At 39.1% G+C, this 16,489-nt stretch overlaps 1 protein-coding gene across 1 annotated transcript in view; it reads left to right on the top strand.

The window, feature by feature from the left end:
• The window catches only part of LOC309839989 (serine/threonine-protein phosphatase 4 regulatory subunit 3B-like), a gene marked incomplete at both ends in the record, with an annotated part of 31,467 nt that extends 15,623 nt beyond the window's left edge, over window positions 1-15,844 (top strand). The window contains 3 exons of the mRNA XM_082682008.1: window positions 9,070-11,494; window positions 14,599-14,720; window positions 15,647-15,844. Of these exons, the coding sequence (XP_082538134.1) occupies window positions 9,070-11,494; window positions 14,599-14,720; window positions 15,647-15,844 (2,745 nt within the window). The remainder of the gene's footprint in view (window positions 1-9,069; window positions 11,495-14,598; window positions 14,721-15,646) is intronic.
• Window positions 15,845-16,489: the final 645 nt, after the last annotated feature.

Raw genomic sequence — 16,489 nt, 5'->3', positions numbered from 1 at the left:
GATTTGAGTCCTCTTCCTCTTTTTCTTGATGAGTCTGGCTAATCAATTTTGTTTATCTTCTCAAAGAAACATCTTTTAGTTTTATTGATCTTTGCTATTCTTTTCTTTGTTTCTATTTCATTTATTTCTGCTCTGATCTTTATGATTTCTTTCCTTCTGCTAACTTTGGGTTTTGTTTGTTCTTCTTTCTCTAGTTCCTTTAGGTGTAAGGTTAGATTGTTTACTTGAGATTTTTCTTGTTTCTTGAGGTAGGCTTGTATAGCTATAAACTTCCCTCTTAGAACTGCTTTTGCTGCATCCCATAGGTTTTGGATCGTCGTGTTTTCATTGTCATTTGTCTCTAGGTATTTTTTGATTTCCTCTTTGATTTCTTCAGTGATCTCTTTGTTATTTAGTAACGTATTGTTTAGTCTCCATGTGTTTGTGTTTTTAACATTTTTTTCCCTGTAATTCATTTCTAATTTCATAGCATTGTGGTCAGAAAAGATACTTGATATGATTTAAATTTTCTTAAATTTACTGAGGCTTGATTTATGACCCAAGATGTGATCTATCCTGGAGAATGTTCTGTGTGCACTTGAGAAGTGTAATCTGCTGTTTTTGGATGGAATGTCCTATAAATATCAATTAAATCTATCTGGTCTGTTGTTTCATTTAAAGCTTCTGTTTCCTTATTTATTTTCATTTTGAATGATCTGTCCATTGGTGTAAGTGAGGTGTTAATGTCCCCCACTATTATTGTGTTACTGTCGATTTCCCGTTTTATAGCTGTTAGCAGTTGCCTTATGTATTGAGGTGCTCCTATGTTGGGTGCATATATATTTACAATTGTTATATCTTTTTCTTGGATTGATCCCCTGATCATTATGTAGTGTCCTTCCTTGTCTCTTGTAACATTCTTTATTTTAAAGTCTATTTTATCTGATATGAGTGTTGGTACTTCAGCTTTCTTTTGATTTACATTTGCATAGAATATCTTTTTCCATCCCCTCACTCTCAGTCTGAATGTGTCCCTAGGTCTGAAGTGGGTCTCTTGTAGACAGCATATATATGGGTCTTGTTTTTGTTTTTTGTTTTTTATTTTTTTGGGTTCGCGGGCTTCTCATTGTTGTGGCCTCTCCCACTGCGGAGCACAGGCTCCGGACACACAGTCTCAGCGGCCATGGCTCACGGGCCCAGCTGCTCCGCGGCATGCGGGATCCTCCTGGACCAGAGCATGAACCCGTGTCCCCTGCATCGGCAGGCGGACTCTCAACCACTGCGCCACCAGGGAAGCCCTGGGTCTTGTTTTTGTATCCATTCAGCAAGCCTGTGTCTTTTGGTTGGAGCATTTAATCCATTCACGTTTAGGATAACTATTGATATGTATGTTCCTATTACCATTTTCTTAATTGTTTTGGGTTTGCTTTTGTATGTCCTTTTCTTCTCTTGTGCTTCCCACTTGGAGAAGTTCCTTTAGCATTTGTTGTAGAGCTGGTTCGGTGGTGCTGAATTCTCTTAGTTTTGCTTGTCCGTAAAGCTTTTGATTTCTCCATCAAATCTGAATGAGATCCTTGCTGGGTAGAGTAATTTTGGTTGTAGGTTCTTCCGTTTCATCACTTTAAATATATCGTGTCACTCCCTTCTGGCTTGTAGAGTTTCTGCTGAGAAATCAGGTCGTATCCTTATGGGAGTTCCCTTGTATGTTATTTGCCGTTTTTCCCTTGTTGCTTTCAGTAATTTGTCTTTAATTTTTTAAATTTGATTACCGTGTAGCTCGGCATGTTTCTCCTTGGGTTTATCCTGCCTGGGACTCTCTGCCCTTCCTGGACTTGGGTGGCTATTTCCTTTCCCATGTTAGGGAAGTTTTCGACTATAATCTCTTCAAATATTTTCTCTGGTCCTTTCTCTCTCTCTTCTCCTTCTGGGACCGTATAATGTTAATGTTGTTGCATTTAATGTTTTCCCAGAGGTCTCTTAGGCTGTCTTCATTTCTTTTCATTCTTTTCTCTTTATTCTGTGCCTTGGCAGTGAATTCCACCATTCTGTCTTCCAGGTCACTTATCCTTTCTTCTGCCTCAGTTATTCTGCTATTGATTCCTTCTAGTGTATTTTTCTTTTCAGGTATTGTATTGTTCATCTCTGTTTGTTCTTTAATTGTTCTAGGTGTTTGTTCTTTAATTCTTCTAGGTCTTTGTTAAACATTTCTTGCATCTTCTCAATCTTTGCCTCCATTCTTTTTCAGAGGTCCTGGATCATCTTCACTATTCACTTCTGAATTCTTTTTCTGGAAGGTTACTTATCTCCACTTCGTTTAGTTTTTTTTCTGGGGTTTTATGTTGTTCCTTCATCTGGTACAAAGTCCTCTGAGTTTTCATTTTGTCTATCTTTCTGTGAATGTGGTTTTCCTTCCACAGGCTGCAGGATTGTAGTTCTTCATCCTTCTTCTGTCTGCCCTCTCCAAGGCATGCCTTTAAATGTTAATGGAATTAAGTCAACAATGTTAAGTTGAAATTAACTGCTGCCTAAAAAATGAAAATTTATATTTTATAATATAAATATATATAGCACTATACTGAAGAAATGAAGATGGTTACTATCTCTAAAAATTGAGCAGATTTTAACTCCAAATTATGCTCATTGCTATTACTTATATAACATGGTTGTAGGGTAATTAGTAAGTAGACAGCTAATGTTATTGCTGAAGATCTAGTTAGAAAAAGGAAATAATATGGTCTATCAGGATAGAGATGAAGAGAAGATCCATGAATTATGGAATTTGAAACAAAACTCAAAAGGAGTCTAAGAAGTAACTATTGAAACAGAAGAAAAAGAGGAGAGCATGGCATTGACAGTAAAAGTTTTAAATTTACATGAGGCTAAGAGAACAACATTTCCCTCTTTTCCCCCTCCTTTAAATCCATGCTGTATGAGCAAAAGATTTTAGAGCTTCCAAGGAAGCCAGGCATATAATGGAGAATGTGCTACTGCTAATAGAAACTGCCTATGGATCCAAGAAAGTATTTAAAGTTGTTCTTACCTCTCAGCATTGGGAAGATAATAGCTGGTACTCCTGCAATGCACACACAACAGGGTGATGTTTTAAGCTAAGAATAAAAAGTTGTAAATATCCACACATTCTAACATTCTCTAAATAGGGCGATCATACACATCCCTCATTGCCCGTTAAAGTTCTGAGTTATATCTGTTTTATCCAAGCTTGTGGAAGATTGCCTTAATGTCCCAATTCTTCACCCTTCTTTTTACCCACATCCTTTGCTTTGCAATTTTGCTATGATCCCCACCCTAGGTGGGACATACTTTCCCATTCCCAAACTCTAGTCTTGGCTATGGACTTGCTTTGGACAATACATGACCGAAACAGAAGCTTGAAATGGACTGGAAATTTTAATATTAGAAAATTTGGGTTCTTTCGATACCTAATTACTGATGGAAAAGCTGTACTTTCTACCTGACATTTAACCCAGAGATGGGGAAGGAATGTTTGACAGAACATGGAGGAAAACATGTGGCTTATTCAATAAAATAAGTTTTTCATGCAGTTAAAAGCCTAAATAGGAGAATATTGCTTCCTTGGTCACCATCAATAAGAACAAAACTATCTAAAAGAATGGGATTAGGGCAGCAGGGGAAATGCCATATGTATCTTGTAAATTAGAAATATCTCCTGTTAAAACTACCTATCTATTCCATAAGAGGACTGAAAATAAATTTCAAATTCAGTGTTTTATCCCCAGTGCTTGATATACGGCCTGTACATAGGGGGTGTTATATAACAAAGTGAGGAATAAATAAATGGATTATTGGAAGTCATCCTAGAAACAATGTGTATTCATTTATGTATTTATTCAATAAATTAATTTTGAGAAACTACTATGTATCATGGCTTATGGCAGGTGCCAGGCAGTGAGAAAAATAAACAGTAAGAAAAATAAACATAAATCACAGCCCTCATACAGCTGATAGTCTGGTTGCAAAAAAATTCTTTAAATTAAAAAAAATAACACAAAAGAATAAATGAAGTACAAAATAGTCAGATGATGCTAAGTGCTATGGAGAAAAGATACATCAAAAAAAACGGATGGATAACTTGAGATGGAGGTCTCTGCAGTTTTAAAGAGGTGGTTAGGGAGGGTCCCACTAGAAAAAAAAAGAGCATTTGGGGGAATTCCCTGGCAGTCCTGTGGTTAGGACTTGGCACTTTCACTGCTGGGGCCCAGAGTTCAATCCCTGGTTGGGGAGTTAAGATCTCACAAGCCGCGAGGCATGGCCGAAAAAAAAGAGTTTGTGGGGAGTCCAGTGGGCCAATTACCTGGAAGTCCAACTGACACATAAAAGATAAGTAAACTTCCACTTTATAAAAAAAAAAGAGCATTTGAATACATTTTTGAATGAGGTGAAGGTATAAGTCAGGTAGATATTGAGAAATAGTGTTCCAGGTAGAAGAAAGGGCAGGTACAAAGGCCCTGAGGCAGGAGTGTGCCTGATGTGCTTCAGATATCGCAAGGTGGCTAGTGTGGCTGGGGCAGAATAAAGGAGAGAGACTACCAAGTGAAGAGCTCACATACGTCAAGGGGGCCAGGTCTTACTGGGCCTTATAAACCATAGATAGAACTTGGGCTTTTATTCTGAGTGAGGTGGAAACAGGTTGATTTGGTGCGGAAGAGTGGGAGGAAACAGCATATTTTAAATGAATCCTCTCTGGCTATTGTGTTGAGAATATACTAGTTGGGGGAAAAGATAGAAGCTGGGGGAGAAGACTTACAGATTTCCAAATCAGAGATGATGGTGGCCCAAAAGGACAACACTCCACTAAATAAGTTACAAGGAGAACTTGTAGGGAACAAGCATGTGTGTTTTTCACTAATGATTTTGATGTTGAAAATTTTAGAGCAGGTACATTTGAATAATTGTATTTTAATGTTATTTCATAAAATTAAAAACAACCTTGCTTTTCTCGCTATGAAATGTTCTCTCCTCTTATAGATAGAATATTTAGCTTTCTAAATGTTCTGTATGTATACATGTGGTTTGAGTTACCTATAACTAAAATTAAGAAATGTGTGACTCATTTCTTTATTCTCTTCTAAAATAACTGAGAAATATAAAATTTAACCCCTTAGTTGCCATAAAATGTGGATGAGTTACAAGATCCTTACCTAAAATTATTTTCAGGGTGGAGTCATCAAGACCTACTTCTTTTTTTTTTTTTTTTTTTTGGTACGCGGGCCTCTCACTGTTGTGGCCTCTCCCATTGCGGGGCACAGGCTCCGGATGCGCAGGCTCAGCGGCCGTGGCTCACAGGCCCAGCTGCTCCGCGGCATGTGGGATCTTCCCGGACCGGGGCACGAACCTGTGTCTCCTGCATCGGCAGGCGGACTCTCAACCACTGCGCCACCAGGGAAGCCCCAAGACCTACTTCTTAGTACCCTAAAGTCATGGGGAGGCAGCATGACAGAGACAGGCATCCAAAACAGAAGAGGAATCCAGAGTTTTAAGATTGTCTGTCCATTTTGATTTTTGATGCCAAAAGCACAGCTTCTCTGTGCCGAATCGAATCTCAGAGACAGAGTTTGGGGCAAAGTAGAAAAGTATAGCTTTATTACTTTGCCAGGCAAAGGGGGACCCAGCAGACTCCTGCCTCAAAAAACTGTATGTCCCAACCCAGTAGGATTTGATAAGGAGTTTTATAGCAGTGCTTCCCAAGGGTGGGGTTGCTGACAAGATTAGGGTGTGTGCAAGGTCTCAGGTAGTCCTGCCTCCTAATCTTGATGAGCTTCTCTGGTCCCTTTAATCTTGCCTCAGGTGGTTTCTTGGCTGCTCCTCCCTTGATTAGCAACTGTTCCAATCTGCCCTTTGGAACTCAGGGAAGGTCATGGAGGCTGGAGTCTTGTCTACAAGAAATGGGGGACAAAAAAGAGGCCTCTGTGCCTGGGAGCCTCACAGGGCCCCACTCGGTTTCACTTGGTTTCATTCTGAACTGGCCTCAGTGATTTTCCTTCCTCCACCCCCCACCCCCACCCCAAGAAAGGAGAAACATCAAATAGCAGTGATAGTTGGGATAAAAATCACATTGTCATTGTAGACCGAAAAAAAAAACAACCTAAAAGCTGAGAATTATGTTTTATTCGGTGGACTTTCTGAGGACTTAAACCTGGGAAGCAGCATCTCAGATAGCTCTGAGGGACTGCTCCAAAGAGGTAAGGGAGAAGCCAGGAGATACAGGAGTTTTGTGACAAAAACCAGGTAGTAGTCAGAACATCAAAAGATTACCTTTAATTAAAGAAAACCAGAAGTCTAAAGTTAAGGAATTTGGTGCTTTTCTATTTATGGGAAGATGCGAAAGTCTGGGCTCATTGAAATCATTCCTTTGATATGCACCTTAACTATCTAGGGTCAGTATCCTGCTTTTCTCCATCCTAAACCCCTCAGGGTGCACAGTTGGGGGTGGCTGCAGTGGCTGCTGGCTTGATGGCACAACGTCCTTTGTTTACTGATATGGCAGGTGACATTCTTCATCCACATTATAAACATCTGCTGTAACAGTTTAGGCATAGCCTAAGAGAAAGCATTGCATATTGGGAACAGTAAAGTGGAGAGTCAGAACTATACAGGCCTACTTTCAAATCCTAGCATCATCATGTACTGCAGAGGTCTGAACCAAATGTTTGATTCAGTTTTGGAGTTTCAAGTTTTTTTCCTCTTTAATATGGTAGAAATAATACCTTCCTCAGGCCATTATTGTACGAGGATTAAATAAAAAATAAATAACACCTTTAAAAGGGACTTACACAGCTCCTAGAATATGGCATTTGTTTATTCACATTACCCTGCTCTCTGTAAAACAACAAAACACCAAAAAAATAATAATCTTAAATAGGTAGAACTACTGAAACAAAAAAAGGGCATTGTTCTACTTCCCAAGCCAAATAAGACAGGAACTGAAAAATCTACTGCAGAAATAGCAATAAGAAATTCGGACTTGAGGCTCTTTTAGACTGTAAAGAGATTCTAGTTAACCTAATTAAGATAAAGGGACCTTAATTGGCATAAGGGAAACTCCCTGTGATAAAATTGCGAGAACACATAGATTTGTGCTGAATGCCTCTCAGAATGGAACCGAGGGCATATTCAGACACTTGACAGTATTATAATTGATGCTAGTAGAAACTTTAACAGCAGAGAAAAAAATTGGACCATTAGCATGCATGTCATTATTGTTATTATATATTTGCATATTCTCTTTTATTGAAATAAGACGGGAGCTTTTAACTAGCACACATGCCAAATTTTGTATTAGTCATTTATGAGTTCTTATGTTTAAGTATTATTTATAATTTGTAAATGTTTCTAAACCAGCAGTATCCTGGCACTGATTTAAATTTTCTCATGAAATGATTGTCATTTGCATTCAATTCCCAAAGAGCCCTGACTGTACTGTCCCAGGGAATATTCCTGTACAGTAACCTCCTGGAGGCTACATTTCAAGAGAGGTGTGTGGAAGAGTTTTTCTGTGCTCTACTTGAGAATGGTCGCACATCTCCAATGCTATGTAAAGTGAAGTGATTGTTACAAATAGGACTCTTCAAGTCCAAATGTGCTTGATGCGGCCCAATTCTCAGTTTCTCCTTTGCAATAACAGGGTTAATGTTTTGGGGGAAAAAAATTGTTTTTTAAGAAAACTGCAGAAGTTGCTGCTACATCAAAAATCAACTTGGTTACTATTAAAATTATATTTAACAGAATTGCCATATACAAGCTTCTATTTTTCCACTGGCTGTACACAGATGTGGATCTAAAGGAGGAAGTGCGTGACTTTCATCTTCTCTTGATAATTTTATGTTGATTACAAATTATACAGATGGAAGGAATGTAAAATAAAGTGTAATGAAGGCCAGGAAAAGCAGGGGATAGCATACTTCAATGGCTGAGAAAACCAATTTTGTAATCAGAAAGACATGTGTTCAGAGTTCCTCAAATTATTAGTCATATGATCTTTGGCAATTTATTTAACTTCTCTCAGTTTGTTTTCTGAAGGACACTTAGTACTCCTATTTCACTAGGTTATTATTAAAATTAAGTAAGAAAATATATAAAAGTCCTTGTCACAGTGTCTTGAACATAAGCGCTAAATTATTATATTTGGTCAATGATATTATTACCTTTCTTTATAATAAGCAGTCAAGTTATCATTCCTTAGTTATTGTCATTGCTATTACTACCATAATTATTAAGAAAAGAAATAAAACAATTGATCTGTGGTATTCAGTACTCACTTTTGGCTAATTTCAACTGAGTTTCCCTCTGGCCCACTCCTTCCCTAGCAATAAAGAGTGTGGTTATAGAATTGGGAAAATTTGAGGAAATGTTTTCCCTGTTGTGCTGAAAGATAGAGCTTTAGCCTGAGCTGAACAGAGTAAAGGAGTTGCCAACTCCCTCTTAGAACAATATCCTCTCCCAAGGATGGGTAAGTTAGTGATACTGACATTGGCTAAGCCTTTTAGAGAAGGCCTACCTACAGATCTCTAATCATTGGTAATGGTCTACAGTACACTTGTTCCTGCTTCTTTGGGGAGAGGGTCAGAGTTGGGGGGAGCAGGGCTTGTGGGGGGAAGTGTCTTTCTTTGACACACGGTGTTCGGTGTTGACTTGCTCAGGACATGAGTGATTAAGCTTTCTTTTGTCTAGGGTCCTAAGTCTCCATCCGCACACACTTGATGAGTGAAAATGTTTCTCAGGGACAAAACCTTTTATGGAAAGAGCAGTGCCCTTTGCTCGCATTCCTAAGCCTCCATTGGTACGCTTGGTGGCATCTCGCCTTAAGTGTAGAACGTTCCTTTTGGGTAGAATCCTGGGGGAATCATAAGAATCATGACATAATAGAGTCTTTCCTAGACAGCAGCGAGAAGGCTCAGTGACTCACTGCTTCAATCACAGCATGGAAGGAGGGGCTCCAGGGATGTGAGTGAGTAGTGGGACTCCGGGGAAACCCTGTTGAACTGAGGAGCTGCCGGGGTCCCTGTGGCCATTATTTATCCACCATGTTCTAATTATGATTTTCCCTACTAGCCACCTCAACTACTGTCGCTGCCACCACAGAGCCAGCCGTCACTGAGTCGGGGCATAACAGAAGCGGGGACCAGCGCCAAGACCAGGGCTGGTGTGAAGAGACCCGAGGTCACCATGGTGGGCAACCAGCGCTACGTAAAAGTCTACACCCTGAAAGATGAACAACAGTGGGTCATTCTAGACACAGGGTACATCTCATCCACTTATGAGGAGGGGACCCAGGCCATGTTTCTGCTAGTTAGATCCAAGTCCGATGACTCACTGATCTTGGAGTCAAAGATAAATCCAGACATGTACTATGAGAAAGATGGAACGTTAATTTTTTGGTTTGAGGCTGAGAACCGTGGTACAGCGATACATTTCCAGGACACGGCAATTTGTCATAAGGTCTGGAAAGCCATTTGCCAGGTTCACAGTAAAGTCCCATGTGTCGAAACTATACATGACATCATGGATGAATCAGAAGCCAAAGAGGGTGATGACTCACCAAAAACCAGTGAACTGCTCGACCTGCCAAACTGCGAACTCGATAAACTTGGAGAGATTGTTGACTTAGTTACCTTGAGTCTCACCTCACCTATGGATAAAGAACTCCTGGCTCTGCTCTTGGAAAGGGAGGACTATATTCAAAAACTACTGCAGTTGTTCCACACTTGTGAGAACCTAGAGTATACTGAAGGCTTATACCATTTGCATGAAATTATTAAAGGAATCTTATTCCTCGACAATACATCTCTGTTTGAGATCCTGTTTTCTGATGAGTGTATCATGGATGTGGTGGGATGCCTTGAATATGACCCTGCTTTGGCTCAGCCAAAAAGGCATAGGGAATTCTTAACCCAAAATGCACACTTCAGGGAAGTTATACCAATAACAGACAGTGAAATTCGACAAAAAATACATCAGACATACAGGGTACAGTACATTCACGACATCCTTTTGCCTATACCATCCAAGTTTCAAGACAATATTCTTCCTAATCTTACAAGTTTTATTTTTTTTAACAAGGTTGAGCTAGTCAACATGTTGCAGGAAGATGACGAGTATTTGGCTGAAGTTTTTGCACAGATGAGGGATGAGACCACAGATGATGATAAACGGCGTGACCTGGTATTTTTTTTAAAGGAATTCTGTGTATTTTCTCATCTATTACGTTCTGAAAGCAGGTGTGCACTATTCACAACACTGACAGAATTGGGAATTCTTCCTGCTCTTAAAATTGTAATGGGCATGGATGATTTGCAAATAAGGTTAGCTGCTACTGATATACTTGGTGATCTAGTGAAGTATACTCCATTCATTGTCCAAAGATTTATGATGGACGAAGCCCAGCAAAGTGAAGATGGCAAACTTTTCACTAATTTAATAATTGAAAAAATGATCTGTGATACTGACTCTGAGCTAGGAGGTGCTGTTCATTTAATGAGACTTCTTCGTGCTCTACTTGATCCAGACAACATGCTGCCAACACATAGAAAATGTAAAAGAAGTGAATTTCTAAATTTCTTCTATAGACATTGTATACATAACTTCACAGCACCACTTTTGTCAGCTACTTCAGAAGATACATGTGAAGAGGATAATATAGTTGGATCTGACAAAAACAACAAAAATTGCTTCAATAATTACCAAACAGCAGAGCTGCTTGCCTTAATTTTAGAGCTGCTCACATTTTGTGTGCAACGTCACACGTATTACATAAAAACCTATATTTTGAGAAAAGACTTGCTAAGAAGAGTCTTGATCTTGTTGAATTCAAAGCACACTTTCCTGGTCTTGTGTGCTCTTCGCTTTATGAGAAGGATGATTGGCCTTAAAGATGAACTTTGTAATTTTTACATCATCGAGGGAAACCTTTTTAAGCCAGTTGTAAATGCCCTTCTGGATAATGGAACTCACTACAATATGTTGAATTCAGCTATTATTGAGCTGTTTGAATTCATAAGAGAGGAAAATATCACGTCTCTTGTTGCACATATAGTTGAAGAGTTTTATGAAACACTTGAGTCAATTGAATATGTTCAGACATTCAAAGGATTGAAGATTAAATATGAAGAACAGAAATACCGGAACAATCAACTATGGAAGAATTTGTATCCTGTACAGTATAGTAAGATATTTTGCAGAGGTGCCAGTGTCTTGAAGCACAAGGAAGAGAAGAGTTTTAAAGAAAATATAGAGGAAGGAAAAGCAGGTATGTCATCATCAGAAAGTGATTTTCAAGATCATTGTGATAAATCTGTGGAGACTGAAAAAGCAAAAGAAAATGAAGACAAGGCAGATCTTCCCCCCAAAACATCTTTGGGTGGCTCCGAATTTACTTCATTCCATTCTGCTAGTGATGCTAGTGGAGCAGGTAACCCAAACGATAGCAGCATGGTGAACTTAGTGGATTATTCAGATGACAACAAAGAAGATAAAGAAGGTGACCCCCCCCCCAGGAAAAAACTACATGTAGCTCCTAAAGTCTTAAGGGAAAACCCTTAACATTACTAAACTCTACATTACTAAAGCTGTGTAAAACATTACTAAAACATCAAAGCATTAATAAAATTCTGTAACATTAGCTGAAACATCTGAATCCAAATCTTTCTCATGTGAACTTATAACTATTCAATAAGTAGCAAAGATGCTCAGTGTTATCATCTAGGAGAATTTATTTCTGTAAAAACCAAACTTCCTAGAATTCAAAAAAATAAAAGAAAAAAGCTAACCAGAACCTGAGCGATAACTTCTTAGCAAGAAAAAAAGTCTTGCTTGAGGGGAGAAAACAGGTTGATAATCTAATATTAATGTAGTTCTGTTTCAGGGGTATATATTAGAAACAACTGTTAACAGTATAACATTATTTGCCCAGTGGTTCTGGCTATGGTTTTCTTTTTTCAGTTGCCTTCTTTGAAATAAAAATTTACATTCATGTTTATGTGGAAAGCTAAGTCAACTGTAATAAAAAATAAAGGTACGCTATTCACATTTCTGTGAAGATTTGACAAAAATTCACCCTTATGAGTAATTAGAGGGAAGTAACTTTTGGTATGTATTTTCATGAACAAAAAAGGAAGCTGGATTCAAAATGTGCTGTTCTTAGCATAATTTTTTGTTTGTTTAGATGAGATGTGAAGAATCGGTCCAGTAGTATTCTAAAATAGTGTTCTCTAAGACCTTGGGAGTGGGTAGAAAAGAATACTTTCAACTGCCTAAATTGTGAAAGATACTTGGAAGTCATTTCCTGATTCATTAATAAAGTTGTGTCTGTCTTCAGAGCAGTGGGCAACTTTTAAAGTGTAATTTACAGAGACTAACAATTTATAAAAAATAGTGCTGAATGAAGTGGCACTTAATATGTAGAAACCATTTTGGACAGTTTTTTAAGAAAAAGTTACTTGTGTCAAAGTACACACACAGTACATGAAGTTTTTTTTCTATAAACAGGAGTAATATGAAAGGTGCTTTATTAAAGAGTGAATGCAAGTGAATTTCTAATAATAAGTTGTAACAAAGCATTAAGTGGTTTTATTTTTAGAGGTGGAAGTTAACTGGGTCCATTTTTCCTGGAATTGCTTAAATTAAAGCAGTTTCTCCTACTTGAAGATTTTAGAGTTAATTTTAATTATGACCATGGTTTGAACAAGATAGACTGTGTAGATAGGAAGTATAGTTTTCCAGAAGACAGATATTTCTCTTGTATTAAAAATACCACTTGTTTTGTACCATTTGCTGATATTTATGCTGAGCTATACAATTCAGGAATTAAAAAGTGACCCTGTAATTCCAAAAATAAAAGAGACCATTTTAAATGTACTATTATGCCATAGGAGACACATCTTATGCAAAACTGAGAGATTGTTGTGTTAGAGCTACAAAAAGAGTGTATTCCTAAAACAACAAATAATCATTTCATCATCAAATATAAAGTCTGATAAAGTGTGGACATGACCTCAGGAGATATAATCAGACATTACTGAGGACATGACAGGGGAATGTTATCTGTAGTACACACATTTACAGGCATACACAGAGTTTTATCTGAAAAAAATATACTTAACTCTTTGTTTTGGTGGTAGTAGCTCCAGTTCCTTAGCAGAACAGATATTTACAACCAGACAGAGAAAAACCATTCTTTGGTGCTCTCTCTGCTTATTCTCTTCTCTTCAGCTAGTTTTAATCAGCCATAAAAAATGGACACTAGGAGGGAAAAAAAATGAATATTTGCATTTCTTGTTGTATTGTCCCCAGTGAGTGTGTAAGGAAAGACGAGGGAGGGCATAGCTGTAATGGGAAGTTAATAAAAGGTAAAAATAAAAACAAGGAAAAAAGAACAAGAAAAGAAAAACAAAAGAAAAAAGGACAGGCATTCTCTTGAGCTGAGCTGTGTAACCTCCGTGAGCCCTTTTCTAGTCTCAGCAACTTAACATTAGGGAAACAACATGACAAGCAAAATGGTGCAAAGGCAGATTGCCCATCAGATGGCATAACCTACTATTAAGGGAACATTTAAGAGGGCAGCAAAACACAGACGAGCAATCCTTACTGTCTGCACACTGAGTGAAAAATTGACCAAAATGTTCAGTCTCTGTAGAAAATGTGTGTGAGACGATACATGTCAAAAATGTTTACTTTCACCTTTAAGTTGTTAAGAAGTAATTTTAAAAGTCCCCTTAAGTGGATTATTTATGAAAAGAAGAAACAGTTTGGAATGGCCTTGTACTTACAACAAAATTCAGGTGAGCGTTTTTGAAGAGGTGCCCTGGATTTGTCAAGGTTTCGGCTTTAAACGTGACTTCCAGTTACCTTTATGGCTTAGTGACTTTCTAAACACACCAACAAAGGGAGGGTGATATAACAGATAAAGCAAAAGCTTCATATTTAGACAGCCCTTGATGACAATGCAGGCTCCGATGCTTACCAGTTCCATGACCTTAGGCAATTTACTTATTTTCTCCTTTAGCCACAATCTCTCCATCTTGTCTTAAAAAATTAGAAACTATATATAAATTACCCAGAACATATTTAGTACTCAGTAAATAACTTTCAAAACTCATTATCATCATCAGGAGCAGTATAATAATTTCAAGAAGATGGAGGATAAAGTCAGGTATAAGCCCTTATATCACAAGTTATGCTCATAAATCAATAATCCTATATTCTTGATCAAATTGATAGCAACATGATACATTAAAAACTAATGAGTTCAGTTCTGGTTGGCAGACAAGTCTATGTATATGTATCATGCCTTGCTGAGAAACAACTGAAATAAAGAGCATAAAAGTAGACAAAAAAATAAACCTTCATAGCAATGAAGATAGTTGGGTGGAGTGGTGTCTGAGGTGTTAACCAAAGAGTGAGAGATGTCAGGAGTGAAGGATGGGATTGAAATTAGAAAAGTAGGAGGGAAGATGGGGAGGGCATCGAAGATTTGTAAAAGAGGCAAGAGTCACTGAGCCCGGTTCCCCTTGTCCCATCCCAGCAAGCAGGGTAGTCAACTAGAATGTGTCCCTAGATAACAGCCCGAATGTCCTTGCCCTACAGCCCCTGAGATAACAGGCAAAGCTGAAGGCCCTGTTACGGATGTTGTTGCCTCAGAGTTAAGCCCTTCTCTTTGGGGTGTTGGAGGATCCAGGATGCTGAAAGCTTACCACCCGGAGGTGCAAGTCCGTGTTTTCAGGAGAGAGACACGTTAATGCGTGGCTCCCACCCAAGAAGTACAATCTCAAGACCGTAAATGGAGCCCATGGAAAGAAAATCTTTACAACTGGCAGGCCTGTCAGGTGGTCCCAACACCAGTCAGAGAACACAGTTTGAGGATGCTAGCAGGTCAGCCTTCAAGTTCCCAGTTCAGTCACAAAAACAGCCTAGTCCTTGTTTTGGAGGGTTTGCTAAGTGCAGTCAATCCAGTTTTCTTGTTTGTCCATGCCACCAGCATGGTGGCATGACCTTAGTCCATCCCATGGAATGACTGAGATTAGGAGTCAAATGACATCCAGAGGGGTGTGTGTGATCATCCCCTGCTTCTCCTGATAGATCTCTCAGTAAGGTTAAGGGGAAGGGTGGTCAGAGCTGCTTAGCTGGGGCTGGCAGACCCAGCAGTCAGTTAAACTGAAGACTCCTGCAGGAGTTTGAGGGAGCTGCACCAGAATGTTTCCCTTGGGGAGGAAGTCTCCAGAGGCAGCTCTGAAATACATGGGTCCTTAATGCCCCTTCCTCCCCTGTGCAACCCTGGGTGCTGGGTTGTTGCTCTTCCTCCGCCTCCACAATACCTGAGTGCCCCTTTGTGGTAACTATAATGTTGCCCCTTTTTCCGTTCATTCCCTACTCTCACCCAAACTTTTTATCTAGAAGGATCAGGTGTGAGAGGCACAGGACATTTATATAAAACCAGAATTAAGTTTGAATCATGTAGTTCCCATTTTTGCCCTGCTGCCACCATGGCTATACCAGCCAGGCTGGTCTGGGGAAAGAAATATGCATCACGCCCCGAAATGGTCATGACAGAACCCTATCTTTTCAAAAGAGGCCTATATAATTTCCCGTCCCTTTAGTCCTGATTTAACGACCAAATTGCCTTACTCTGATGTAGGGCTTCTCAACGTCACAGCTGTTGACGTTTGGGGCCAGATCATTCATGGTTGTAGGAGGCTTTCCTGTGCACTGCAGGATATTTAGCAGCGTTCCTGACATCTACCCACGAGATGCCAGCAGCACACCCTCAGCTGTGACAACCAAAAATGTATCCAGAGATGCTATATATCCCTCAAGGGGGCAAAATCACCCTTGACTGTGAACCTCTAGTCCAAAGATGTGTGGAGCTTAATTCAAGGGCATCTCTTACTTTGTGGATATTGGGTCCACATCCAGTAGGCTGAGTCATCTTCTCTTTTTACCCTCTACCTGAAAGACCCCAGTACATACAAGGGTCAGGTACATAACATACTTTCATAGAAAGAGAACGGACTTTGCTTGGAATCACAGAGATCCCAGTTCTGCTTTTCATGACAAGTGTAATCAGGGCATCTTATTTGACACCTCTAATCTCAGTTTTCTTATCTGTAATATATGGCTAACCACACTGTTATGGCTGAATTGTGTCCGCCAAAATTCATATGTTGAAGTCCTAACTCCCAGTACCCAGTCCCATACAAATATATGGGACTATATTTGGAGACTTGGTCTTAAAAGAGATAAGTTAAAATGTGGTTGTTAGGGTGGACCCAACTCCAATATAACTGGTTTCTTTAAAAGAAAGAAATTTGGACACAGACATAACATACAGAGGGAAGACCATGTGGAGACACAAGGAAAAGATGGCCACCTACAAACCAAGGGAATGGGCCTCAGAAGAAACCAACTCTGCTGACACTTTGATCTTAGACTTCTAGCCTCCAGAACTGTGAGGAAACAAATTTCTGTTGTTTAAGCCCCC

Source organism: Grampus griseus (assembly GCF_964374135.1).
Source record: "Grampus griseus genome assembly, chromosome: X".
In the NCBI taxonomy this organism is placed as follows: Eukaryota; Metazoa; Chordata; class Mammalia; order Artiodactyla; family Delphinidae; genus Grampus; species Grampus griseus.
This window is presented reverse-complemented; position numbering and strand designations above follow the sequence as displayed.